Raw genomic sequence first — 14,205 nt, 5'->3', positions numbered from 1 at the left:
CCATACGTTTGTAGACGTTAAATCAATGTAAAAATGATTGATTTTGCTGTTTTGGTAGTTTTTTTTAGTGTTGCACACTCCACATTGCCTTGGAGTTATTTTGCTAAGTAGGCTAGGTTTTATTTTTACGATAGCCTAAATCTTTTCACATCTACCTGCTAGCAGAAATGTTAGTTTGGTAAAGTTTGAACGTGTGGCAGATACGATGTAAAATTAACAACTTTGAGGCTGTGTTTTCGGTAAAAAAATAATATTCAGGGGAAGCACCGGAAACGCAATAAAGCAATCGAATAGTGGAAGAAGAACTGTGGGCGACTATGAAATCACTGATGAAATTTACGAAATAAACGATGTAATTTGGAGTATTAACACCAATACTATACTCATGGCTTTATGTGGGTCGAAGGTATGCCTTAAACTAGTTGGTTTTTCAGTAAAAAAAAATGTTCTTAAAATAAGATAGAATCAGTGGCGTTGATAGGGGAGTCGCGCAGTACTTTTGAAACTGGAACCAGATGATGTTAGGGGCCGGTAACCTTTTCAAGGAACCCGGGAACTTAAAAAAACCACCGCATATTCTTAGATGTAGTGCATTTTTGTTAGAACTGTCGTGATTTGAGGCCGAGAATTTCATTCGTAGCCTACAAGGTCCAAATTATCAATGGGCTTGTATAAAATGCTTTGTTGTTAAATAATAATCTTTTTGCATTCACACTTATTGTTGACTAAGGGAGCGTTCAAATATTACGTAACGCTGTTTTTCCGAATTTTTGACCCCCCTCCCCCATGTGACGCCAGCGTAACGTTTTTGTCAACCCTCCTCCCCCCCCTCCCCCACGCGACGCTTTTCCATTACAAAGCCCGTCTTACCAGTTTATATCAAAATTATGACGTGGAAACACGTGCTGATAAAATATCTTGGTTTGTATGCACCTAAAGCTTACGTTTGAGACATGAAATTTTAGCTATATTCTTTTTTTGGAATTAAAACGTTATGTACCTACTGAAAACGTTTAGTAGCCTACAGCAAGCGGATGGAAAATTTGCATTGGTGTAGGCCTATGTGTGGTAATTGTGCCATCATGCCGACAATAATCGAAAGCGAATATTGCCAGGAGAATGACTCTGTGTTAGCCAAAACCAAAACTGTTTCAAAGTCTTGTTGTTTTCTCGCTTTGCTATTCGATCTAAACGCCCGATCGTACTCACAGACCTGTAGGCTACCTAGGTCGATCGAGTTTTGTGGGTAATGGGCTACTGCATTGACAGTGGCTTTCACATATCTTGAAAAATCAAAGACAGAAGGAACAGCTTCAGGGATGAGCAGGTGTCTGGACTTGGTGCCTTGTAGCTCTGCCTGTAGATCACGTTGGTAATCGCTGGCCAGAACATGATTGCTGCACACAGGGCAGTGCTTGTTTACAGGTGGGTCTTTGAGTTTCATCGCCGAGATCCATTTCTTCAGCTTGTCGTCATTATTCAGAGGTAAACGATGAAAGGATACCCCTTTGACGATTCCCCGGTTAGTACAACCGGTAGCCATACAAGAAGCCACCATTTTAAGAGCGTAAAAACTCCCTCAGCACAAAATTGTTTGCTGTTTCGGTAGCCTATACGCGATTTGTTCCTTGTGTTTGCACGCAAAACAGTAGACCTTGGATGCGGCGTTGCCAGCCAATCACGTCATCAAAAATTTTGACCAATCAGAATCATTCAAATCAAAAAAGGTTTTTTAATTAATGGTAGGCCTAACACAAAAAAATAAAAAATTGTTGAAAAACGTTTTATTTCAGAAAGATCTACAAATACAAAAGCCATGTATTTTCGTTGCACTGCACCTTTAAATTTAAAGCATAAAAACCAAAAACAGTCTTTAATGAATTTATTGACAATTAACGTAATGTACTTCAATAGCTGATGAAGTCAATGAGACATCTGTGGTCGATCAAAGTTGTCACTTTCATTGCAAAGCAAACATACAATAGCCCACTGCTTTCTTGACGACTTGTGTGAAAAAACGCTTGAGCATATTTGTTAAATTCGCGACACTCCTTTTCAACATGTTTCTCGGCAGCCGATTTGTAGCAAGAATTGACAGCGATAGACACGTGTTTCGCCCATGAGGCTGGGCTCATCAGTAGACAGTTCAACTCCTTTTCAACTTTACGTTTCTTGGCAAAATCCATAGGAAAATATTTAGTGTAAATTCAAAATCTAATTCTAACTGAAAACAAAGAAACTAAAAACACAAAGAACTAAAGTTTAACCAACAATTGTCAATTACTATTATTTGTATACGTTCCCGGTTTAATTATTACACTAATCAGCCAAATTTCACTTTGATCTATTTTTGCGGCTTGATACTGAAGGAGATTCTTACAAGAGACAAAGAAAAAGAATGGAAGGCCCGTTTATGACAGAACATAACATGTTTGTCACTTGACCAAAAACCGAAAACAAATAATCAAAGAACTAAAAAATAACCAACAATCACTATTATTTGACGTAGTAAGCAAGTAGTGGTGGATTGCGGCAGAGTGTGGCCGCGGGCCACATTTATGTAAAGACCGGAAACTGTCTGCGGGCCGCTCAAAATTCCGTCGCGGGCCGGATCCGGCCCGCGGGCCGAATGTTGCCCGTCCCTGACTTAGAACCTGTATGCAATTACGGGAATTACAGTATCGTAGTTGATACTTGATAGAGATTTTGTTGGTGCTGAATAGGTGCTGTTGGATATGATTTTAGCTTAATTTAGTATCCAAACGACGATACCAGACAGCACAAATAGGCTAAACTACCGTACCGTACTCGTAAGCGTTACGTAACGTTTTGCTTGAACCCCCTCCCCCCCGATGTGACGCTAACATAACGCTTTTCATAACCCCCCCCTCCCCCTCGATAGCGTTACGTAATATTTGAACGGTCCCTAAGCTCTTCTTTAATGCTTCGTAGCCACCTCAAAAGCGCACTGTAGACTTTGATCAATCTATCGAAAAGATTGTGAGAATTTATTCTTTGCAATAAAAGAGACTCTTTGGAAGGTTAATCATGACGGTTTTGGATTCTTTACGCGTTAGAGATTTAAACCAGTAGGCTAATGCAAACCCGTAACCAAACTTGACATTGTACTGTTTTTACTTGCACTAGGTAATGGAAGCTTGGGTGCTTCTGTGCTTGTAAACTAGGCCTACTCACTTTTGGTTGGTGTAAACGAAGAGCTTGCTTTGAAATGTATAGATTCACAGGAAGTGAACCTTCAGGTCAGCAGGCCATAGCCCTAAGAAGGACCGTAGGGCAATTCTTTTCAGAGCAGCGTACTGTTCATATATGAGTGAAATCAAAGGCTGTAATTGAAGAGACGCCTCTCCCCATTCGACGGCCTGTTTTTAAGTGTCTTACCAAAGACGCAACCACATGCTCTTGAGCGGTATCGAACCGGCAGCCTTTCGAACGTCAAACCAGGGCTCTTACCACTCGGCTATGCAACTGAAGTAGTAGACCTTAGTGAGTTGAATCTTAGTAGTAACCTATCTCTTCAAGCTTCTCATTTCGTGGTTTGAAAAGCTATCCATTGAGCTATCGATGCCATTGAAACAAGTGATAACAATTTATGCAAGTTTTTCAAAAATCCAGGATGGAGTCCCGTGCGTTAATTACTATTTTATTCTTTCAGATTGTGTTGATTATTGTTATGCTTTGCTTTGTGGGAAACCTCCTTTTTGACACCGATTTACAATCTTACAAAGTTATTATGAACGACAAAGACTGGCTGAAGATGAATGCAATAAAAAACACGTCACCAAGGTAGCCTAACCTTGCAAAATTTGTAAATTTTGTAAAATTTGGGGATAGGCTACATCAAGCAGTTTGTCTTTATTTTGTGGCTTTATTTCGCACTCACTCACAGGCGCAGAAAGAATCGATTTGCTTTATCATAATTTGCATTAGGCATTTAGCGAAAATCACATGTTCCACAGAAAAGTTCCACATGATGAGAACATGAGAGAATAGATGACATGATGAGAACAGAGAGTGAACACATGATGAGAACAGAGAGTGAACAGATGACATGATGAGAACAGAGAGTGAACAGATGAGAACATATTTGCAAATTGAACGCTCGGAAAGCAGCGTCCTTTCGAGTGCCGTTCCAAGGCTCTTATCATTTAGCTATGCAGCCGTCTTAAGCCTCAATAAAATATATTTGTCACAAATTTCCTTTTTTTTACAGTGAGCCAACTCAAACAACTCCGTTCGACTGGGAAAACTCAACCGAGAGTAAAACACCATTGTGGACTTCTTTCATGGTGTGTCTAGCTTTGAAATTAAGCTATAGCTTGTTGGCTTTGTTACAATTTGGAGATCAAATCTTTAAAGTCAGAAAACCTGGCTACCTGATTTTGGAAAGAACAGAAACATAGCCTAGGCTAAGTTGTTGAAAAAAAATCTTTAAATTCGAAAGCAAATCTTAAGCTACATTTGTAGAAGTCATAACTTGTTTTTATATTTTCAGTTATCTTTGTCTGTAGCTACGGATATTTGGTCACTTTCTTGTCGTGATGGAGGCAAGGTAGGTTATCATTTATGGGGTAGGCCTAGATCAAGCCCTAGAAATATGGAAGCTTTAAGCTACTATGAAAAATAAGGTTGAAGTGCATGGGCCTACGTACAATATCAATAAACAAATTAATTTCTTTACAATTTTTTGTGTGACGCTTTTTCTTTAAACAAAGAGATGAAATGCCTTTAAGGTTTACAAACTAATTTTCATGATTGTTCAACAATACGTGGCTATTGTAGGCTACCACCAGGGATGAGCAAGATCACCAGTATTAGTGATCTTGAAAATCAAGATCTCCAAGAATATATGATCTTGAAGATCAAGATCAGATCACCAAAATAACGTGATCTTGAAGATCAAGATCACTTTTTGTGTAGGCCTAGGCTATTTGAAAAAATGAAGTTTTTGATCAATGATGATGCAAAAAAAAACAGACTACCGTACTTGATTGCTGGCCTAAGAATTGTATTGAATTAGTGACTGTTGCTATGAGGCTTATCAATCGTTATCGTAGTTTGCGTACAATCGTAGCGTCACATCCAAGGCCGAGGGTAATTACAGTACTAAAAATTTCATAAAATTTGTTGTAAGCTCATCAGTTTTATGCTTTTTATTAAAAAAAAACCTTCAATCAGCACCATTTTTCACCTAATTATTGTCTGCTTCATGTGGAAGGTTTTATTCGTGTTACTAGGCTATAAGTATTTTTAACTTTCATTGGTAGGCCTATTTTCCAATGTTTATTGCACCATCTACCCATTTGGCAACCTTGATAGGCTACTGTTGTTTGCTGTCAAAAACGTTCACAGGTCTGCGCCAGGTAAACCGCTTCAAACAAAAAAACAAATCTATACAAAAAAAGCAGCATAGGCTATGTTTTTACATTTAATATACTTGTTTATACTCAGACCCTAAACAATTATCGGTCTTTTTGATTTGCTGCAATAATCCACTTTTCATGACCAAAGAGTCCAGTCTAAAAGTTATACAAATTGGACTTATTTACTATGATGACTAACACAGAAAACTTTTTCAATTTTTGAAATGGCAACACCGACCAAATTAAATTAAAAGTTTAACTTGTCTTTCTTTGGACACGTCTCATATTAACAGTGGCTTAATGTTACTAATTGCCACTAATTCCATTGCACAGCAGACCTATGGGTCTACGAGTTCTAAAAAAAATGCCTCTATCCAATTGACTATTAGGCTAATCTTCAATTTTAAAGTGATGTAGTGTTCTTTAAGATCACACAAAAAAGTGATGTGAGATCAAGATCACTAAAATAAAAGTGATTGCTGGTGATCTTCAAGATCATGCTAATACTTGGCTAACAGTAGGCTGTGTTTAATGACGAAATAATCCTTCATGTTATTCTAGGTTTCTTTTTTATACGCGCAGATTTTTTTCCATGTCCTCATTTCAACTTTATCCTTCGTTGCATTCATTCTTGCCATTGAGTATGATAGATTGGAATGCAATAAAATAAAAACATGGAAATTCAAAGCAAACGATACAGAAATGCTGGACAAACTTTATGATTCGTAAGTAGCCTAAAGTCGTTTGAAGTAGTTTCATGTAGCCTGCAATTGTACATTGATAAGTCTAGCACAAGGATGCACCCCTAAACCCGCCAATTCGGGAGGAGGGAAAGTGACCAAGTGCACTCCTAAACCCGCCAATGTATAGCTAGTTGAGCTGTTTGAAACAAAATGAAGTTGATCTTGTTAATCAAACCAATTTGGTTTAGTTACAATGTGGTCCAATTAAGCGGTGTTGACTGCAGGCTATTTAAGACACTTCAACAAATAAAATTCCGTTTAAGTTGAAAATTGTAGATTGTGTTATCAAATTAACAAAGATGATCCCATCAATATATAGCCTGCATGATGTTGAGTTAGTCTTATATTTTGTGTGATGATTGTCAACAATTTGAATTCTATGGACTTTGTGTCTGATGCAAATAAATAATAATAATATGACTGAGACGTTGAATTTATGTAAAAAAAAGTCCAATTTCGCAAAGTAAAACATTGCAATATGTATTTTAAACCAAACTTTTCATTTATTTTAGGCCATTCAAGCAACATAACATGTGTTTAGGCATCTTGTATATATGGCATTTGCAACGGCTGGTGTGGTGGTATGCACTATGAGCATGTACATTGGCACTCGATTAGCAGCGCTAGAACAATTACGATTGTACGGAGAACGAGCTGGTCGGAAGGCAATCTTGACAAGAGAAGCCAATTGTGTGAGTTTAGACTTCGAGGTGAAAAATATTGAAACAGGTTATAGTTTTAAGGACGGTACTACCGCTAATCTGGTTTCAATTAAGCCAAAAAAAGCTTGATGGGTGTAGCTTAATTTGTGAACCTTAGTAGTTTAGTTCGAAATTCCGCAGTCTATCGCTAAATCTGAGAAAGGTGATTAGCCAATAGATTTTTTGTTTTGCAGCTTGTTGGTTAGGTTTTTAAAGAATCTGAAAAAGTCCGTAAATTTCTAGCCTAGGCTACTAATTTCAAAATAGAAATATTTGAAGCAGCCTACCATTAGTTGGTTAGCCCACTACTAGATAACCGTATTTCTTGGAAAACAGACTAGGCTACTGTAATGATTAAATAAAGAAATAACAGTTAACCTCTCAAGTACATGTACCTCTACACAGAGTGAAATTTTCATGACTTTTGACTCTTTTTTTACAGTAGAATTCGCCTATAACGGCACCTCTAGGGGATTGCAAAAACTGACGTTATAACCGAATTTATTGACGTCATAGACGAACTACCGCAAACTATTCCAAAACTGTCTTTTGATTAAAGAAAGAGGTGTATAATCCAGTCAGGTTTACTGTGTATCATCAAACTGACAAAAGTCACGCAGAAAATACAGTAAAGTAAACAAAGAAATTGTTTAAAGAAAAATAACCTACAGCGAAAGGTACAGGAAATTTGCGCAATACAGCTCGTTACATACAGACTACAGTAGTAGAGAAGTTCATTGTTTATTAGCAAAAAAGGCATTGATCTTCAGCTGTTTCGGTTTTGACACGGATTTCTCTACCACATAGCGTTCAGCTTTTGCTAAATAACGTAGGATTTGCTCGCTATCGTCGTGACTTCGGAAGTATCGGTCTAGTTGTCTGGTTGACTTCAGGGCTTCTACTGGGGTTGAAACGGCTTCTACAGGATCGTCGCCATCACCATCATCGGCCTCCTCTTGTACGATATCTTCTGCGACAGTTTGTACATGTATTTCATGCAAAATGTCGCTCTCTGTTACTGTTTCACGAGTTATGACGTTTGTATCACTTTCGGAATACTCAGTAAAATCACACGTTTCTGGAATTAAGCCACACGCTTGGAGCCTTTCCCAAATTCCTTCAATGTCCCTGTCGACGTTTTCGGTTTCTTCTACGTCTTCTTCAGCTTCCATTCGAACAAAGTTGACTTTTTTGAAACAGTTTTTAATTGCCACCTCAGAGATGCTATTCCAAGCTTGACTGAGAAGCCTCATCGCTTCTAGAACATCAACCTTGAAGTCTCTTTTTCCTTCGAATGCTAAGAGACGCAACGCAATGCGAATTATTTATACAGTACTGCACTAGTGCCGGTCTTAGGGTATTTCGGGCCCTGTGCGGAATATGCTTTGCGGGCCCCAATGACAATGATCCAATTCAGTAGCGTAGCTAGGTAAGTTATTTTGAAAGGGGAGGGGGTGGTTTGACGGTCGGCGGGCGAAGCCTGACGGCGTGATCGCCGAAGGCTACACCCAGCGGCGGGGGGTCTGGGGGACCTCCCCCAGAAAATTTTGAAAAATTACTTTGAATTGAGAGCATGTTCAAAATTAGGGTATGAATGTTTCTGTAAAATGGTGCTGTCTGGTGGCATAGCAAAAGGATAAGATCATGCATTCTTTGGCATTTTTCGGAAATAAAGCTATGTTGAGTCTGGATGCAACCTATTTCGTCCACTGAAAAATTCGTACCCCGATTTCGTATCCTGAAATCGGAGTAACAAAATCAAATTAGTACCAAATTTAATTCACAAGTAGAGTAAACAACCGGAAACAGACATTGCCTTCGGCTGCAGCGTGGGTCAGGTGTACGTCGGAAGGCGTACACCGATGCATAGCGCTCAAGTCCGCTTTCCCGCAATGCAGGATAAAGATAGGAAAAACAAACAAAACAAAATTTCGACTTATTTCGTCCCCTGAAAAGATCGAGAGAAATTTGAAATGTTTGCGGCAACTCCGATCCGCAACTTCGGCTATGTTGTTTTTTTTTCTCGATCTTTTCAGGATACGAAATGTTCAGGGGACGAAATAGGTTGCACCCGTTGAGTCTCTATGTTTTCTTGTTGCTAATTCCTTTGTTGAATTTTTCCATTGGAAATGACAAAATTAACTGCATTTTCTGAGTAAAATGCGGCCCTCCTAATTTGCGGGCCCTGTGCGATCGCACGGTTTGCACACCCCAAAGACCGGCACTGACTGCACGTACAACTGTTGCTTTGAGTTGTTTAGAGGTTAGCTGCTTTTTACACGTGATAGTTTTTCACGCGGAAAAAAGTTAATTCAGTTAATTAAAGTCTCTGCTGCAAACGACATAGCAAAATAAAGGGAAGACATTTTGCAAGCAGCAGCGCTAACTGGATTAAAAGACTGACCGTTCGTGGTGAAGGTGATGGCTTAAAGTGACGTTATAAACGAACAAAAGACGTCTGGGGGCCAATAAAGGGTACTGTTACATGCGAATTTACGTTATAGGCGATGCTGTTGTAGGCTTGTAATGTACGTAAAAGATAGGAATTCTGCCGGGACCGAGCGAAATGTGACGTAATAGGCGAATTGACGTTATAAACGAAGCCGTTATAGGCGAATTCTACTGTATTTGTTTAAAAATAATGTCTAAAAAGACATTATTAAAGATAACTACGGACAGTGGCCAGTGTTTCGATCTTCCGATCTCTTCAGCGTAGTAAAGTGAAAAGTTGTCTTGAGAAGATAGTTTCTGACAGTGATGTAATAGCCAATGAGAATTGATTTAATTTTTGATTTCGGACTCCAGCGAAACGTAATTTTACTGTCAATTAGAAGATGTAAATTTTTTGAGAAAAGTTGTGCTAAACAATGAAAGGAATTTGAGTCTTTTTAGACATTATTTTTAAACAAATAAAAAAAGAGTCAAAAGTCATGTAAATTTCACTCTGTGTGGAGCTACATGTACTTGAGAGGTTAACTGTTATTTCTTTATTCACTTGTTGATTTATGCATATCAGTTTGTATCCTCTGTGGATCCTTCTCTTGTATCATGAGCCAATCCTATAGATGTTTGCTGGTACACCCCTTCATTTTTTGAATCTTAATACTGTGATCATGTTTTTTTTTTATGTAAACTAAACAAGGTATAACGTGTGCATGTTTTCTTTCAGCTGGAGAGAGCTGCTGTGTCATTGAAGAAAAAAATTATGAGAATTGTAACGAAGGAATACAGTTCTGAAGAGGATTGCGAAACAGAAGTAGATGATGAATTACCAACAGAGAACAAAGAAAGGAAGAGAGTGACGTTTCAAATTTCCGAAGAATAAAAACTCTTGATTCTTTAACGATACTTAATGGACTTGAACGCTTAAAAATATTTAAACACACAAAAATAGCCTGAGCCATGTTAGTTACCGGTACTATTCTTTACCAGTCGGTTTTAACAAAATTTACAGTCTAACTAGCGCAAACGTCATACTGTCAAGTGTCAACATCAGTCGCTTCCAGCATTTTGTTGATCCGATAGGTCCAATAGCTAACGTGTAGGCTACACCGTTACGATTAGCATAACACAACTGCCCGATGTTCCAATGAGTAGTCAGGCTTGTGCTGAGTGCAGATCGTCCCTTTACGTTATTCCTTGTGGCTTTGAACACTTAACCATCAGCATCGATATAATTGTTCGTCGATTGAATACGAACATGTTCAAAAAATGAATTAAAATACGTTTACGTAGTCGATTTTGTTTAGGAAGTGTATTTTACAGTCAAAATGTCTAATCCTCATCTGAAAGACAGAAGGATACAAATCCACATTGCCACCAGCTCGCTCCAATCCTCATCACAAGATTTAAGAAAGACAAGTCAGTGAGGAAATTAGCATTTTTGAGTACAAGTGATAGACAGAAGTGAAAATACATTTTTAATTCGTTGATAATGCTGACGTCAGATCCGTTAGTTTTGTTTCAAACAAACAAAGTGTATTTTAAGACTAATAAGTTAATGAGACCAATAACAGACAAAGCTTGGATGATGATGATGTAAATGTGATTTTTACTGGGTTGTAGGTATTACTGTTGAAGTTATTATGTTCGGCCACCCCCACTAGTGGGGAACAAACCGACGATGGATTATGATGATGATCAAGATAAAATACCTCGGGAGAAATCGCCTTTTATACTCAATAAATAAATTATATTTTCCAATCATTTGCTCAAATTGTATAGGCTAACAGTTTAAGCCCTGATTGGGATTTTGAATAATACAGTAAAAAACAAGCAAGTAAAACGAGCTTTTGCACAATGAAAACGTGTTGGTTATCTCTTTCAAGTCAAGAAATTGTTTATTTTACCAAAAATGCTGTAATAAATTACTGTCAGTGGCTGTGGGCCATACATAAATTACAAATTTGCAAACTTTTTTTTAGACCAAAAAACATAGCTAAAATATCAAGATGATTCCATCTATGACTACAGGAATTTTTAATTGAAAATCATTGATCCACAACTGTTTGTTCTATATCCTTATTGTTCTGTTGTTTATAAGTCTGTAAAATTACTGCATAGCCTATCTACTGTATATTCGTTTAAAGTTTGAATTCAGAAATGGTTATCAGAATCTTGATGCAAAAATTTACTTCGAATGTAGTAACATGGCAAAAATGCTTCTATGCCAGAAGTCATCTATGTCATATAGCCTATTGAACAATAGTAAGCTTTACGAAGTAGAGTTGTTAGTTTTGAGCTAACCACATCGAGTATCCGAATTGCTATGCATTAAAGATTATGCATAAGACAGTTAAAATATGTATTTTTTAGAATTGTTTAACAAATACTTTTAGGTTGAATTATATCTTCTTGATTATAAGCATGCAAGCTCTCTGCAAAAATAGCATTGGCATACCAACGCTCACAGTGTTGTACGTTGACGCCGTCAGTTTATTTTCTAGTTGACGGAAGTGATAGCGCCGTCAATTATTTTGCCGATTTTAAGCCTCAAGCGCTATGGGTCCTTTTTTGTTTTTATGGAAAATCTCGTTTCACAATGAGAGTTTCATAATTTATTCTGGCCAGCGCGACTCATCCGAATTACCCGCTTTCGCGTTGGTTGGAATGGCTATCTAAAATACAAGACGAAGAAGTTCGTCAAATGGTGATCACTCATATCGTGAGCAGTATCGAGAACGAGGGATCAGAGAAAGAGAAAAATCAATGAATGCCATCGCGGAGTTTGAAGATACTTTATTTCAAGAGCTCTATGCCCCTAAAAAGAGCGATGTTGGTGCAGTGGACCTCGTTAAAAGATTTATATATGCTAAGCCATCACAACACGCTTAGAACAGTGATACATTTCGGAGTAAACGTTTTCAAGACTTGTTTTTGAAATACAACACACCAATATCATTCAGCGCTGCTATGGAACGCATGTTTTCACTTAGAAAGGACATTATGCGTCTCAAACGCAGCAGATTGTCAGACAACTGTTTTTTTTTCGGCCATTGACCGATTTTTTAGCAAAATGTCCGAAAAAAATATAAAACTTAGTCAATTCGGTCAAAATGTCCGAAAAAACAACGTTTTTCAGCAAAACTTAATGTTGTAGCTAGTTAGAAAGTGCAAATTTTGGTTTGTATCAGCCACTTTAAAGGAAATATTTTTATCAGAAAAAATGACCGAATTTTTTCAAGTCATTTCGGACAAATAACCGAAAAGTCTCAGCGAAAAAAAAAACCCAGACAGACAAACGTTTTGAAATGCTTTTGCTTCTACGAGGAAACAACCAATAGGCTGAGCAGCTAATTACAATACAGTCTCAAAACATAAAACCTGCTTTTTATTTATAGCTATTGTTAATGTTAGCCTAAACTTGATTGAAATACTTCCGTTTGGGGGAGACCCTGGCTAAAATAGCGCTGACGCCGTAAATTTCTTTAAGAACTGCTGACGCAGTACTTTACGCCGTAAAGTTTTTAGGCATTTCGCGCTGACGCTGTCAATTTATTTCATTGACGCGTACAACACTGAACGCTCAAGAGATGAAAAGCAACAGTTTATTTCAAATTTTAATCCACACATTCATGTAACGTTGATATAAACTTCAGAAAGATCACAATTTCTTACTTTCAATACAAATGTTATTCACTATGTCTACTGTAAATATACAAAATGTAAATAGCTTTTCTCAATAACTTAAAGGATCATCTTCATGTTTCAACCGCATTAATTTTTAATACAGTTAAATGCCTGGATAACTGGAAGGAGCTGTGAATGAGCGCCTAAGCCTGGAACAAGTCTGGTATACAAAGAAGAAAAAATGTAGTGGATTACTTGCGAAAATGATTAGATAGACAACTGAACTATTAAATCACAAACATGTTTGCAAAGTTTTTTACAAACTATACACCATAAGGATTGTACATGACAATTAGTCAATCACACATGAAAAGTCTTTTCGTTATGCTTTTAGGTAATTTGTTGACAGAAGGAAACTAATAATGTATTTTTTGCATGCATGGTAATTAATATGGACTTATTGGTCTGATGCACATAAAAATAATATATAATAAAGAAACATGCGACCAAAATATAATTAGCAACAATGCAGCTGAAAACTAAATAACGTTTGTTATAGGAAAGTTTGAATAAAATTTAGCCCTTCTTCTACAAGCTGCTTAAGAGAAAATGCGAGAGTTTGTATTGTAATGAAAAAAAAGTTGAACGATGAAGAAACACATTTTTGCCAAAACTTTGTATCCAACAGGTTTTTAAATTTTGATAAGCTATATCCAAACTCAGTCAGAAAGATAGGCAATAAATTTGGTAAAAAATATCATATGTGACCCTGTTACAAAACCACATACCGTATTTACTTGATTGTAAGCCGCGGCTTATAAAGTTTTTTTTTCCATCATGTTTGCGGCTTAAATTCAAGGGCGGCTTACAATCAAAGGCGGCTTACATTTTTTCTTTTTGCTTTTTTCCTTGTCGACTTTGCCATAGATGTTTTGCCATACTGCCTTGTCTGATGCCGACAATTGTGAAGTTGTGACGTGCATTTTAAATTGTCACATTCATTTATGACGTGTATTCGAAAGAAAAAAAGGAGTTGTCAGTTTTATTTATGGTCAGGGTTGCCAACCTTGCGGTTTTCAAAAATATATTGTAAAATTATAAGATCATATAACAGTATTTGCGGCTTACATTCAAGGGCGGCTTACATTAAATTTTTAACACTATCACATGCGGCTTACATTTACAATCAAGGGTGGCTTACAATCAAGCGCGGCTTACAATCAAGTAAATACGATACTCAAATGTGCAATGAGCTGGAAATTGCAAACTTGAATCATTTTCAACTGCAGTTTGAAATTTACGTTGATGCTT

General features: G+C 37.3%; 1 protein-coding gene across 2 annotated transcripts; it reads left to right on the top strand.

Moving 5' to 3' along the window:
* Window positions 1–245: 245 nt before the first annotated feature.
* On the top strand, window positions 246–10,393 carry LOC145773968 (uncharacterized). Of its 2 annotated transcripts, none has more exons than XM_082585097.1 (7): window positions 246–406; window positions 3,674–3,804; window positions 4,232–4,307; window positions 4,514–4,570; window positions 5,964–6,106; window positions 6,666–6,816; window positions 9,995–10,393. In XM_082585097.1, the coding sequence occupies exons 1-7, from the start codon at window positions 386–388 to the stop codon at window positions 10,148–10,150; spliced, it is 735 nt and encodes a 244-aa protein (XP_082441223.1). In that variant the 5' UTR covers window positions 246–385; the 3' UTR covers window positions 10,151–10,393. The 2 variants fall into 2 exon arrangements, with proteins under 2 accessions (XP_082441223.1, XP_082441222.1); XM_082585096.1 differs by having other exon boundaries at window positions 6,666–6,834.
* The last annotated feature ends 3,812 nt before the right edge of the window (window positions 10,394–14,205 follow it).

The sequence above is a fragment of the Aplidium turbinatum genome, chromosome 7 (assembly GCF_918807975.1).
Source record: "Aplidium turbinatum chromosome 7, kaAplTurb1.1, whole genome shotgun sequence".
Lineage (NCBI taxonomy): Eukaryota > Metazoa > Chordata > Ascidiacea > Aplousobranchia > Polyclinidae > Aplidium > Aplidium turbinatum.
Note: the sequence above shows the minus strand (reverse complement) of the source record. Positions and strands in the feature narration are given on the sequence as shown.